The following is a 12321-nucleotide window of genomic DNA, read 5'->3' on the forward strand; positions in this document are numbered from 1 at the left end:
TATTTGTATTACAAATAGAGCATCTCCCTCTGAGACTGGGACCCTGTCACAGGCCCAAGGGGTCCCATGGGGCGGCAAATTAGCATTGTATGTTTCTAACGCGGTTGCAAGGCATTTCGGGGAAGGGTCAAAGGTGTGTGAGTATGAAGTGGAAGATTCCTTTGCAGGTTGCGAAAGGCCAAAGGGGGAAGGAGGAAGAGCGCAGAGAACGGGTTAACTCGACACTTCAGCGAGTTCCATCTGAAGATAAGACGCTGGCCCCGGTCCAAAGCCATGGGCTCGACACGAAGTTTAGAGCTGCCTTCACATCTACCCATCCCCGGCCAGCCGTGAGAAAAGGAGAGCTGAGCTGAGCAGGGCTGCAGAGATTGCAAAACGAGCGAGATGGTGAAGGCCAACGGTGGGGGGGAAACAAAGTCTCTCAAGCTGGTGTTTTGGGAAAGCCAAAAAAGCCACAGCGAGCCAGTTTGGACTGGTGCAAAGAGCACCAGGAGCAGAGGTCCCTGAACGAAACACCCCCCCAAAAAGCCCAGGACTTAAAAACCCTCCTGAGAGCCAAAGCAAGTCGGAGATCACAGCGACCCCTGGACGACCCGTGCACGGGACAAGAACTCCCGTCCACCCTTCCTCCCTTCTCCTTACGTTACACCCAGGCTTGGCCAGCCTCGAGTCGTGCGTGTGTGAGTATGAAAGTGGGTGAGGGCTGGGGCACTAACGCTTTCTTTCTTCCTCTGAGTGACATGGGAGCATTCCCAGCACTCACCGCTGTTATTTTATTATTTTATCAATAAAGCTTTAAAACATTTAGTCACTTGGTGTGCTCCTCCACCTCCTCCCCTAAAGATCCTGCGGCCTCAGCCTGATCACCTGACGCCCCGGGCAGATTGGTAACGTAAATCTGTCACAACCCCATTGTGTCAGGCACCTCCCTGACACATAGCAAGAGGCCGGCTCCCCAGAGCGCTCACCGTCTACACAGAGAAAGGGCAGGCGGGAAAGAAGAGAGGTGAAATCACACAGCAGAGCCCCATTGAACCCAGAAATCCTTATGCCTAAGAGCTAGGCTACATGCGTGAGCTGGCAGCCGCTTGCCTGGCAGGACCTCTGCAAACCAGGGGTGCAAAGGGAGGGGAAGGGGTGCTGCAGAAGGTTGTGTTTGCCCAGCAGCTGTGCAGGGCTAAGGGAGTCAATCATGTTCCCTTTAACAGAAGGCAGTCGTTAGAGCCCTTTGCTTCTTGTGCGCAATGTGCGTCCCCTCGTCTGCGCCCCTGGGGTCCCCCTGGCTCTCCGCTCTCACCAGCAGCTCTCTGGCTCTGAGTTGCAGACCGACCGAGCGGTTCGTTTTGCTGAGCAGGGTGACCCCGGGCTGCGATGGGACCAATGCCACACGGGGTTCACGAGAGACCCGTCAGGAAGTGGCTGGGGGAACCGCGCACAGCAGCCGCTCACCCCCGTCTGGGCAGGAAGCAGAACTGGCGGGCAGGGGAGAGGGGTTAGAGCAGGGCTGGACGTTGTCCCATCCCGCACGCCGCCTTGTTTGTGCTTGGGCCAGAGCAAAGCCCCTGAGAAACTGTCCATGCCCTTCCCAGAGAGGGTCCCCCTCAGCCCCAGGGAGACGGGGTCGGGCTAACACACTGGACAGGCTCAGGCCAGCTAACATCAGCCACTGACGCTGCCCACTCCCCTTTCAGCCTGGCCATCTTCCCGCGCTGGGGGGAGGGAGACTGATGGCTGATCTCGGGAGCATCTCTGGCTGCTGGGAGGAAGGACCAGGTGACATTTTGGCCACACCCAAACCAGAACTAGAACCAGAAGACAGGCCTGTCCTAACACCAAAGCCAAAGGGGAGGCTCCCGAAACATCCCCACCTCGTCTATCTCTGGTACTTACGTGGAGCCGCTCACAATATTTAATGGGTTTATCCTCACACCCCCTGCGAGGCAGGGCAGGGCTATTATCCCCATTGTACAGATGGGAAACTGAGGCACAGGGAGGCTACGTGACTTCCTCACACAGGAAGTCTGTGGCAGAGCAGAGACTTTAACCCATGTCTCAAGTCCCAGGCTAGTTCCTGACCCACAAGGGCCATCCTTCCAGCCTGCAGAGCCTCTGACGGTTCTCGGGATCCCCAGGACTGCAAGAGAGGCAGCCTTGCCCATGGTGGCTAGCTGTTAGCCGCTCACGCACTCCCTCTGGGCTACACCAGCCCTGTCTTTGCCTTGCAGGTTAACGATGGGTTCAGCCTAGTCTCCAAGTCCCTTTGAAACATGCCCCTGTGACAGCCAGCCCCTGACACTGGCTCCTCACAGAAATCTCACATCCTCTGCCCCCGAGGAGCAGCGTACCACAGTTTTACCTTAAACCACTGCTCCTGTATAACCCACAGCACTTGCTAGCACTGTCAATACAACCAAAGTAGTTTTATTTAAAAGAGACTAGAGATTCACCTGGAAACAAGTGGTTACGATACCAAACAAAGTCATAAGACACAGAGTAGGGCCGACACTTACTAATAAAGTAGATTTCTCCCACACCCCAAAGTTCAGTCTGTTGCCCAACTGGCTGGTTGGCTTTACAGGACCCAGCTTCCAAACCCACTCTCCACCAGACGTCTCCTCAGTGACCAGAGACAGAGGGCCTCTCCCAACTCTGGGTTAAGTCTTTTGGCTCTGTTCATAGACCAGGCGATCCCTGGTCTGTTGTAATGGTCCTGTTCACCTCCAAGTGGGTTTGACTGTTTGCAATTCTCTGATGGCCTTGGGATGGAGCATTGCTAGACGTCGGAGCCTCGCATTACATCACCAGCTAACCAGCGAGAGTGGCAACTCCCTCCTGCTTGAATGGGCCATCACCACAACACATTAACCCTTGGTGACGAACATTTGCATCCAAGACCATAAAGCAGACTTTCAACATTGTTACATGATTTCTTGAGTGTTACCCATACACACATCTCACAATGATCATGATTCTTGCTAAATTACAAGCTTTCTGTAGACACCTTACATGTTAGCCTTTGGATAAAGACCCTGCAGGACACGTGTTTGGTGTACTGAGTTTGTCAGGTCTGAGATGAGAGTTGTTTGCAAAGAACAGGGGACCCTTGCCAACTGAGCTCTGTCACTGTTGTGAACTGATGTTTTGGTTTGGGGTCTGTTTCCGGTTTTAGACATGAATAGCTCTCAAGTCCGATTCTGTTTAATCCTCCCATCCGGTACCATATTAAAACAGAGTTTGGCTTAACCAGACAGTTTGGGCAATAGCCACTCACACACCCATTTAGCTTCTACTAAACAGCAGGCACGTCATTTTTGCTTATGGTGAATGCACATCAAGAACCAACCATTAGGGCTGTTTGAAAATTTTACCACCAAAATGGTTATTTTGACAGAAAACTGGGATTTCAAGAAACAATTTTTTCCCAAAAGGTGTCTGTTTTCCACACAAAAAAATGATTTGTTTTTGGAAAAAAACAAAAACAAAAACCTGACCACCCCAATACCAAAATATTTTGGACAAACCCAGAAATATTTCAATTGGACAATGCTATCCCAGTGCCTCATGGGAATTGTAGTTCAGTTGCCTCGTGTCTCCATTTTCCACTATGGGCCAGGCTCCTGGATGAACTACATCTCCCATGTTGCACCATAGCCAGGGACTCCCCATGACACACTAGATGACCTCTCCAAGACGGAAGATCAGGGTGCATCATGGGAAACATAGTCCAACCAGAGAATGTAGTCTATAGAGGCAAATAGGAGTATTAGGCACCTGACCTACAACACCCATTTCTAAAAACCAAAATATTTTGGATTTTGGCCAGAATTTTTGGTATTCAACTTCCTGCCACTAATCAAACTTATCCATCCCCCTTTTCCATCCAGCTCCACTAATCATGCTGATAGGTAAAGCAACATTTCTCACCTCTCCACACCAGAGCAATTGCAGTCTTTCTACCCTGCAGGACCCAGCACTCCTCTTAAAGTAGGGTCTCATTTTTATGGGCCTCAAAGGGTCGTGTGTCTACTTCTGGCCATCACATGACCCTTGCACTTCTTAAAGAGACAGTGGGTTACCAAACATCTCTAATCTTGCCTTTAAAAAAGCAGTAGTGGAGTGGAACCTTCACTCCAAACCATTCGGCATGTCAGGGTACGCTGGAGTTTATGGAATCAAGTCCCTGGATCTGAACCTGCTCCTACGGTGTTGAATTCAGGTTTGAACCAGCAGCAGAAGGGGTCCATTTTACAGCTGTCGTTCTCAGTACCTTTGTCCCAAGATGGCAGAAATCCCAGTAGGACAGTGGAGCTCCCAAGAGCCCCACCATTCAGGCAAATCTTGCAATATTTTCTTCAGTGCCTCTTATGACATTTTCTACCTGTCTGTGCTGAAATTTCATGAGATGAGCTTGGGAGATTTTTGGCTCCTTTGGATCCAAATGCAGACCCCTCACCCAGATTCAGCGTTAGACCGCTCCTGGAGTCTGGTCCAGATCCGAACACACCTCCTCAGTCCAGGTCTGTTAGAAAAACGACATTGTATGTTACCAGTGACATATGGGCTGGATCAGTCTAGGCGTCAGAACAGCAGACTGGCATATAGGAGACCTGGATTCTATCCCCGGCTCCCTGTGTGAACTTGGGCAAGTCATGGCATTGCATGGTGCCTCAATTTTCCCATCAGTAAGACAGGGATACAAGTGCTTTGAGAGCCTCAGATGCGCGGTGCCATGGATGTGCACAGGACTAGTGTTGCCCGGTGAGCTGGCAGGGGCTATAAAGTCAAATGTTGACCGGAACAGGAAAGCAAAGTCATTTCTGTCATAATGACAGCAGCCTCCTTTAAGGCCTTTCACCCACCAGCCTGCGCCTTCGGGTGCAGGCACAAGTCCAGGCAGGGTGCGGGTTGGGGAAGGAATGTTGCCGTCAGCATTATGCTGGCAGGGCGCCGTTCGGCAGCGGGTAGCTACAGGCCCTGAAACAGACCCTGGGATGCCCGCTGTTCGGCGTTAGAGCAGGGATTCCTGCCAGCGCCCGGGGGACACAGGGAGAGCTGTCAGTGCCCGTGAAGAGAGCTGGGCACGATTCCCGAATTTCCCAAGCCCCCCCCCCGGCTTTCTGAGGCTGAGTGGGCATCGCCGCAAACGCTGCTCTTCATCATGATGAGGGGGAGCCTCAGCCCACCCCCTCTGCAGCTGGCCAGCTGTGCTGCCAGCCTCACAAGCTGCTGTCTGAGGAGCGGATGCGACGAGTTGACGCAGGCCGAGGGGAATCAGCAGCAGAGGTGGGCTGGGCTGACCTGTGAGAGAGCCCCCCAGGGCCTGCGCTGCCCCTCTGCATCGGCATCACTCGACAGCAAGTCCAGCTCGGACCTGTTCGCACCCAGGTTCATTCCCAGCCAGCCGCTGCTGACGCAGCCCTTTGCTGGGACACTGGTGAATAGCAACAGTGACACCCTGTGGCCGGCTGGTTGGCCTAGATCCCTGCTCCCCATTTGCAGGAGAACCAGCTGATCCCAGCACTCAGAGCCAGGGGCTACATCCCGGCCAGCCAGTGCTCAGAACCCCACTGGAAGTGTGATGCCCATCAGAGATACAGTCACTGGTGGGGGCCTCAGTAGCTGGGTGGCTGCAGGAAGTGGGCCGGGGGATGCAGTAGTGACTGGGGTGGTGCTGATCCCATGTGGTGATAGCACTTTACAACCCACAAGCTCCCCTCTCTGCTACTGCTCCCCCAGCCCCTCAGCTCCCCTCAGTCTTTTCTGCTAGCCCCTGCTAGGAACACCTGCCGCTGCCCATGGGCTCATGGTCATCCTCCCTCTCCTCCTTCCCCCTGGCTATGAGCACAAAGGAGAGGGGCACTGGGGGTGCAGAGCCAGCGGCCGGGCATGGATCTACATCAGGGCAAGTTGTTCCAGGAGAAGGGGGCTTTGAAGGGGAGGATGGTCCTGGAGCTAAAGCCTGTAATAGGCCTCTGGGTTCCACTGCTGCCTTTGCCTTGTGCGGCCTGGGGCCAACTGCTGCCCCAGTTGTAAAATGCGGGTTGTGATTCTGCAGGAACATGGGCCTTGCATCGTGGGACCCTGCCGTGGCTGGCCCTGCACACAGCCTAACTTCACACCGGCGAATGGTGCAGCGAGCGCAGAGGGAGGTAAGTTTTCACCCTGGATTTCACAGGCTCGAGAGGCTGAGTGGGGCTGTGCCCAGGGCCAGCTCCAGGCACCAGACGAGAAAGCACGTGCCTGGGGCGGCACATTGTAAGGGGCGGCATTCTGGCCAATTTTGGGGCAGCCAGCCCAGCCCTGCAGGGGCACAAACTAAGCGATCCCCACCGCTCACCGTGGCCCCGGGCTCTGCGGGACGCGCCACTCCCCACCGCCTGCACCGGCCTCCGCCACCCATGTTGCTCTGATCCCGGCCCGGCCGAGCCCTCTTTAAAGGAACGGCTGAGCCAGCACCTCCTGGAGCCCCCGGGGGCGCCGCCTGCCCGGCCGGGAGAGGCACCCCAAGGTCGGAGAGCTGCCTACGGGTGGAGAGAGCGGGCGGGTGCTGCCCTTCACCCCCTTGCAAGCCGCCTTGACCACCCTCCACGCGTTCCCTGCAGCTGCCGTTTTTTTGTTTGTTTTTGCTTCAGCAGGCGGGCTGCCTTTTTTTTTTTGGCCTGGGGTGGCAAAAAAGCTAGAGCCAGCCCTGGCTGTGCCTCACAGCTCAGGCCCTGGAGTTGGCCCATTTCTTAGTCGCTGGGACTGTACCCTCCCGGGGACAGCAAAGGGGGTCTGGGGGTAGGGTACAGCCATAGGAGGCAGGAGCCCTGAGGCCAGTTCCAAGCCCCGACTCTTGGTAAGGTCACAAACTCTCTGTGCCTCAGCGGCCCCATTTGCAACGAGGCCAGTACCCGCCGCCTCCCATGGGCTGGTGAAGAGCGCGGCGATCCCAGCCGGAAGGTTTTAGGGCCAACATCTCCCCATTACTTGGTCCCTACTGGAGAAACATGATGCGGTTGGGCTTTGGACTGGGGCGGGGCGTGCGTGCGTAAAATGAGCAAATCATGCTGGCTTGGGTTAAAATAAAACCACCACCATAACCCTACCAGACAGGGAGCAGGAGCCCTTCAGCACCACTAAAGAGAAGATGATTTTTTATTTAAGCTTCTCTCCCAGCCAAGACATCAACTCCCCACAAAATTTCACATCCCCAGCTGGCCTGCAGCCCCCATCTCACCAAGGCAGGCAGTGCCAGCATGAGACCCATCAGTCAGGCCAGGCTTACTAGCACGGTCTACTCAGCCGCCCGCTACTCGAGTCCGTTCCCCCTCCTGGGTTACAACAGGTGGCAGCAGGGTTTACGCTCGGAGTGGAAATGGTTCTGCAGGACTCCCACCTGATGTGGAAGGTAGGAGCCCAAGAACTGGCATATTGGACTGGCCCGTGCTGTTACCTTCACCCATCATCTTACTTGGCTGGATAGGCCAAAGCTAGTGAGATACAAATGCCCATCAGCCAGAGGAGGGCAGGGGCAGGGCAGGCTGGCGGGGGTGAAGAGAAGATTGAAGCACATCAGGCCACGTAGCTCCAAACATTTCCTGTCACTTCGATTGCCACTGATCAGGTCAGGACCCTCCCACGGCCAATGATAAACAGTCAGAAGTGCCATAATGAGGGATGGGGCTCTAGCCACCCACCTTCCAACTCTGTGTTTTAAACACTTTATTCTCACGGATGGCCATACAATTGACAGTACAAATCTCCATGGATTCCCCTCTTCCACCGAACTCACTAGACAGGGAAGCTGATGGGCACCACGTCTCATTATGGGACGGTGTCTGGAGCCCAGCCCAGGCGCTCACTATAATCACAGCCCCAGAGGATGTGGCCCAAGGGTTCTGAAGGTGCAAGGTCGGGGAGAGCCTGAATGGGACAGAGCAAACCTGGAGCAGGAGGTCCAGACAGTCCCATCATGGGCTGCTCAATTTCAAGGTCTGCTCCAGCCTCACACGAAGGCAGCAATTCAGAGATCCCGTCCAGCTGAGCCAGCCCCTGCTCTCCAAACATCCAGCTGCAGGCTCATCCCCTTCAGAGCCCCTGAGGAATGGCTCTATGCCCCCGGGACAGTTAGATGCTAAGGGATACTGCAGGACACCCCAGCCCCTGGCATAGAGGGACGCTGAGGAGGTGCACACGGAGGGGAGGGCTTGCCTGCTGCTGTGAGATGAGAAGGAACCCCCACCTGCACCAACACCCAGTGAGGAGGGGTATTTCCTTGGCAATGAATTAGGAGTGAATTCTTTACAGGAAGGGTGTAGGTCCTGGATTAACAGGCCTGGACCTCCATCCCCCAGCTTGTCTCCTCTGCTGCCCGGCCAAGGGGCCTCAGCCTTGACTTGAAGGGGGAACGTCCAGGAGGAGAGCAAGGCCCATGTCCATTCACTCTCTAGCAGCTGCTGAGCAGGGGGCCGATGGGGACTGAGAGTGAGGCAAGAGGGACACCTGTGCATGGATCCAGCTGGCCACCAACTCATTCCACCCGGGCCACCAAAAACCTCAGATGGCAGCAACCCCGTCTGGCTTCGACCAAGCTCCTCCTAGCCACCCCGTCCATCATGGCCTCTTCCCCGCCACCCACCTCCATAACTGGCCTTATGCACCAGTTCAGTGGGCAAGACACTTGGCTTTGGGGTTGATCCAGGGACAGGTGGCTCCTGACACGAGCGCTGCAAGCTCAGGCGCCCGGAGAGGCTGGGATCACTAGCCCCCGAGAGCTGCTGGTCGGGGCAAGCTAGAGACAACCTGGAAAGAGCCAGCAGGGAAAGTGAAACCTTTCAAGGCCAGGCGGGGGGGGGGGGGGGGGGGGGGGAAATGGTTTCCCATTCTCCAGTATGCGATGCAGCCCGGAGGGCGATGGGGGCCTCCCCATTTCCAGGGACCAGTGCAATTCGACCAACCGCAGGGTGTTGGGGGTGGGGGGTTGAGGGGAGCAAAGAGTCATCTCGGTAGTTAACCTGGGACTGTGCAAACAACTGTCCATTTGAGAACGTCCTCAGCAGATCGCCCCCGAGTCTGGTTTGCTACTGGAGCACGTACAGCATGTGAATTAAGCCACTTCAGTGGGCACGGCCTGGAGCTTAAAATGTCACATTTCAGTCCCGGTCGCCGGGGCTTTGCCGGTCTCGCCATCGCTGGAGCATGGCAGCCCCCTCCTCACCTCTCGGCTCCGGCCGCTCCACTTGAGGACCTGGTCACGGAGCTGTATTTTCTGCCATGGGCCTCAGGCCTAGGCTGGGGCTGCCTGGAACCGGATTCTGGGAACCTTTGAGAAAAATCCTGTGGAGAAGTAAAACCCCATCCCCCATCACCACACTAATATTAGACAGCGAACAGCCTCTCCAGCCAAGAGCCTGCCCTCACAGCCTGCCCGAGCGGCATCAGGCATAAGTCAACTGGCAGGTACCTGCGCCCCATAGCTACACAGCCTTGGCCCACTCCCCAGACAGGTGTGCCCTGAGGAGCTGCTACCTGTCTCCCTCCCACGCTCGGGGAGCAGGTCTCTGCTGGAGTCAGTGTCATTCCACCCCAGAGAACTGGGCCCTTGCACTGGGCACAGATGTTCTCATTGGCTCCATTGTAACTGGTTGCTGGCTTCATCCTCCTGCCTCCGTGGCAGCCCCTTAGCTACCCATCCTCATTCCCGTCGACCCGCTGTGCTTAACATCCTTCTCCTCTCCCCACACTTCCACAATTCCTCCCCCTCCCCCTCAACAGAGTCGGTGAGGCCCAGAGCCCATCATGCGAGTGCCAAGCAGACTCTCCTGAGATTTCCAAGGCAGGGGAACAGTTCTGCCCTTGCAAGCTGACTCACAGTCCCTCGGAGGTTAGATTGCACAGGGCAGGGCTGGATTTGCCCCGAGGAACACAGGAGACCATTCGGCAACACTAGGGCGTCTGGCTGCCCTCGTGCTCCTCCAGGTGCAGCACGCGCGTACGGTACCTGGGCAGTCTCACCTGCGCCCGGCAGATGTCCAGCATGATTCCTGCCCGAACCAGGCACCAAATCTCACCCACCAGCGAGATGAAGATGTTCATGATGTCCATCCACCGGCCCACCGTCATGAGGAGGATGAGCAAACCTCCCATCCTCACAAACACCGTCTGATAGACCATCTGCTCGCTGGGGTTATGCCTCTGCTCCTCTGTCAGGAACAAAACGGTCACGGCATGAACCATTTCCTCCCCTCCCTTTGGGCTCGGGCAGCCGCTTCAGCCACGTGGCTGCTATGGCCAGGAAAATGGTCCCTTCCTGAGACATTGGATTCAGCTACACTGGCGCTGGAGGTGTAACTCCCAGCTCGGGCTGACAGATCTGCACTGGCTTTGACCAAACTAACGTGCTAAGAACAGATGAGTAGCTGCAGCGGCACAAGCGGTGGGACGGGCTGGCCACCTGAAGTACGCACCGAGGGTCCCGTACTACACGTCAGCATAGACGCGCCCTTTGCAGCCGCATTGCAGCCATGGGAGAGCAAACTGGTGTCTGTACTGTCTCCAGGGAGGGGCTGCAGGAAGCCATGCTCCTGACCTGCTGCCCGGGACAGTCCAGATCTCTGCCCTTGGCAGAAATCGGAGAATGGATCGTAGGCGTTGGAGTCCTATGACCTGAGCTAGGCAGGAGGTCAGAGGAGAGGATCACAGCGGTCACTTCTGGATTTATAATCTGTGGATCAAGGTGGTGAGAACAGTTCCCAGGACAATGCTTCATTGCAAGGGCAAAGCTAAAGCAGAGGTTAAGAACGAGAGAGAAACATGCCTGAGCGTTACCAAAGCTACACAAGCAGCAGGAGAGAATTGGGTCCCATTCTGGTTCCAAACATTCCCGCCCACCACACTCGCTCCACCAACGAAGCGCAAAACAGAAGCGGCACATCATCAGAACGAGCTCCCATTGGCTGATTGTACCCTGCTGGGCAACTTGACCCCTTGTCCTGCGTCCAACGGCTGGACTTGCTCATTGGGAGGTCTCCATTTAAAGGTCCCGTTTTGAGCGGTTTGTCCCCACGAATAAGACCCGGGGGTTCCTCCGTCATGCCTGGAAGTGCACAAAACAAATCCCCTTGCCAAAAAAACCTAGGGGCCTTGGGAGCATCCGGCCAGGAAGGAGCTCAGCTGGTTTCCAGCTGCCACGGGGACCTCACCTTGCATGTAGATGACCAGCAGGGTGTAGCAGATGGTGAGCGGCGTCCAGAAGCGAATGGCCTCCGAGGTGGTGAGGAAATCCCTGTTGATCAGCGCGACAGCGGCCAGGTCAGCCACCACGAAGGTGATCTTGAGGGCGTTGCAGAGCAGGGCGGGGATGCCGTGCCAGGCGGTCAGCAGGAAGATGCAGACCCCGCAGTAGCGCTCCTTGCTGTGGAGCTCGTACATGGTGCAGACGTGCCGGGCCAGCCTCCAGACGTAGCAGGTGATCAGGCCGGCCAGGCCCAGGCTGAGAAGCAGGTTGTAGCTGCGGTGGGGAGCGCCCTCCAGGAGGTAGCTGAGGCTGCAGGAGATGCCGCACCCCAGGGAGTACTGGCACAACAGGTACAACTGGCTGCTGTCGGCCCCCTGCGGAAGCGGAGCATTGGAGATGCAGCACGTTAGCTACACGCCCGAGGGATGGCTAGTTACACATGTTCCTCCAGACGGAGCCCAGCGGCTGGTCTAATTCCCCGGCACAGCAAGTGGAAACCACTCAAGACGTCAGAGAGCAGCCGCCAACTTGGGGCGGCTAATGTTACACCACAGCTAAGATCGTGGTGGTGTCACAAGACAGCGGAGTAAGCGCTGGGACCAGAACACGGCTCCTTCAGCTACCCACCTACCACCTGAGCTACGGGACTGCCCCAAGACAGGTAGCTCCTTTCTTCTCCATTGCCCTCTAATGTCTGGCACAACATCCCTTTGCCTGTCCTCTCCTCCACATCCACACCCCCACGTGGCCTGTGGCCATGAGTTAGGACTTTGTAGACCTCTGCCTTGAGGTTTCATGAGCTGCAGACCCTTGAGCGGAGGAGCACTGGTAAAAACGAGGAGCTCCCAACCCTGGTAGGTTCTCCCATCCCACAGCAGCCCAGATACAGGACGGTCTGATGAGCAAAACCTCTGGGCCTACACTTGCTTCTAATCACGGTCATCTGACGCTGCCCAGGAAGGGTGGTCCAGCGGCTAGTACCCTACACCGGTGGTTTTCAACTTTTTTTTTCTGGCAACCCAGTTGAAGAAAATTGTTGATGCCCACGACCCAATGGGGCTGGGGATGAGGGGGTTGGAGTGCGGGAGGGGTCAGGGCTCTGG

The 12321-nt window shown here is 56.1% G+C and overlaps 1 protein-coding gene and 1 long non-coding RNA gene across 2 annotated transcripts in view; both read right to left on the reverse strand.

Annotated features, from left to right (window-relative positions):
• Positions 1 to 2399: 2399 nt before the first annotated feature.
• LOC117867775 lies at positions 2400 to 5618 on the reverse strand. Its single transcript, XR_004643498.1, has 2 exons — positions 5299 to 5618; positions 2400 to 4519 (listed from the first exon to the last, which is right to left on the reverse strand). It is a non-coding gene; the product is annotated as an uncharacterized LOC117867775 (long non-coding RNA).
• Positions 5619 to 8841: 3223 nt separating this feature from the next.
• Positions 8842 to 12321, reverse strand: part of TMEM82 (transmembrane protein 82) — a gene marked incomplete in the record, with an annotated part of 19352 nt that continues 15872 nt past the window's right edge. The window contains 3 exon segments of the mRNA XM_034753625.1: positions 8842 to 9318; positions 9997 to 10184; positions 11184 to 11581. Coding sequence (XP_034609516.1) covers positions 9196 to 9318; positions 9997 to 10184; positions 11184 to 11581 — 709 coding nt within the window.

Source organism: Trachemys scripta, chromosome 19, assembly GCF_013100865.1.
Source record: "Trachemys scripta elegans isolate TJP31775 chromosome 19, CAS_Tse_1.0, whole genome shotgun sequence".
Classification (NCBI taxonomy): domain Eukaryota; kingdom Metazoa; phylum Chordata; order Testudines; family Emydidae; genus Trachemys; species Trachemys scripta.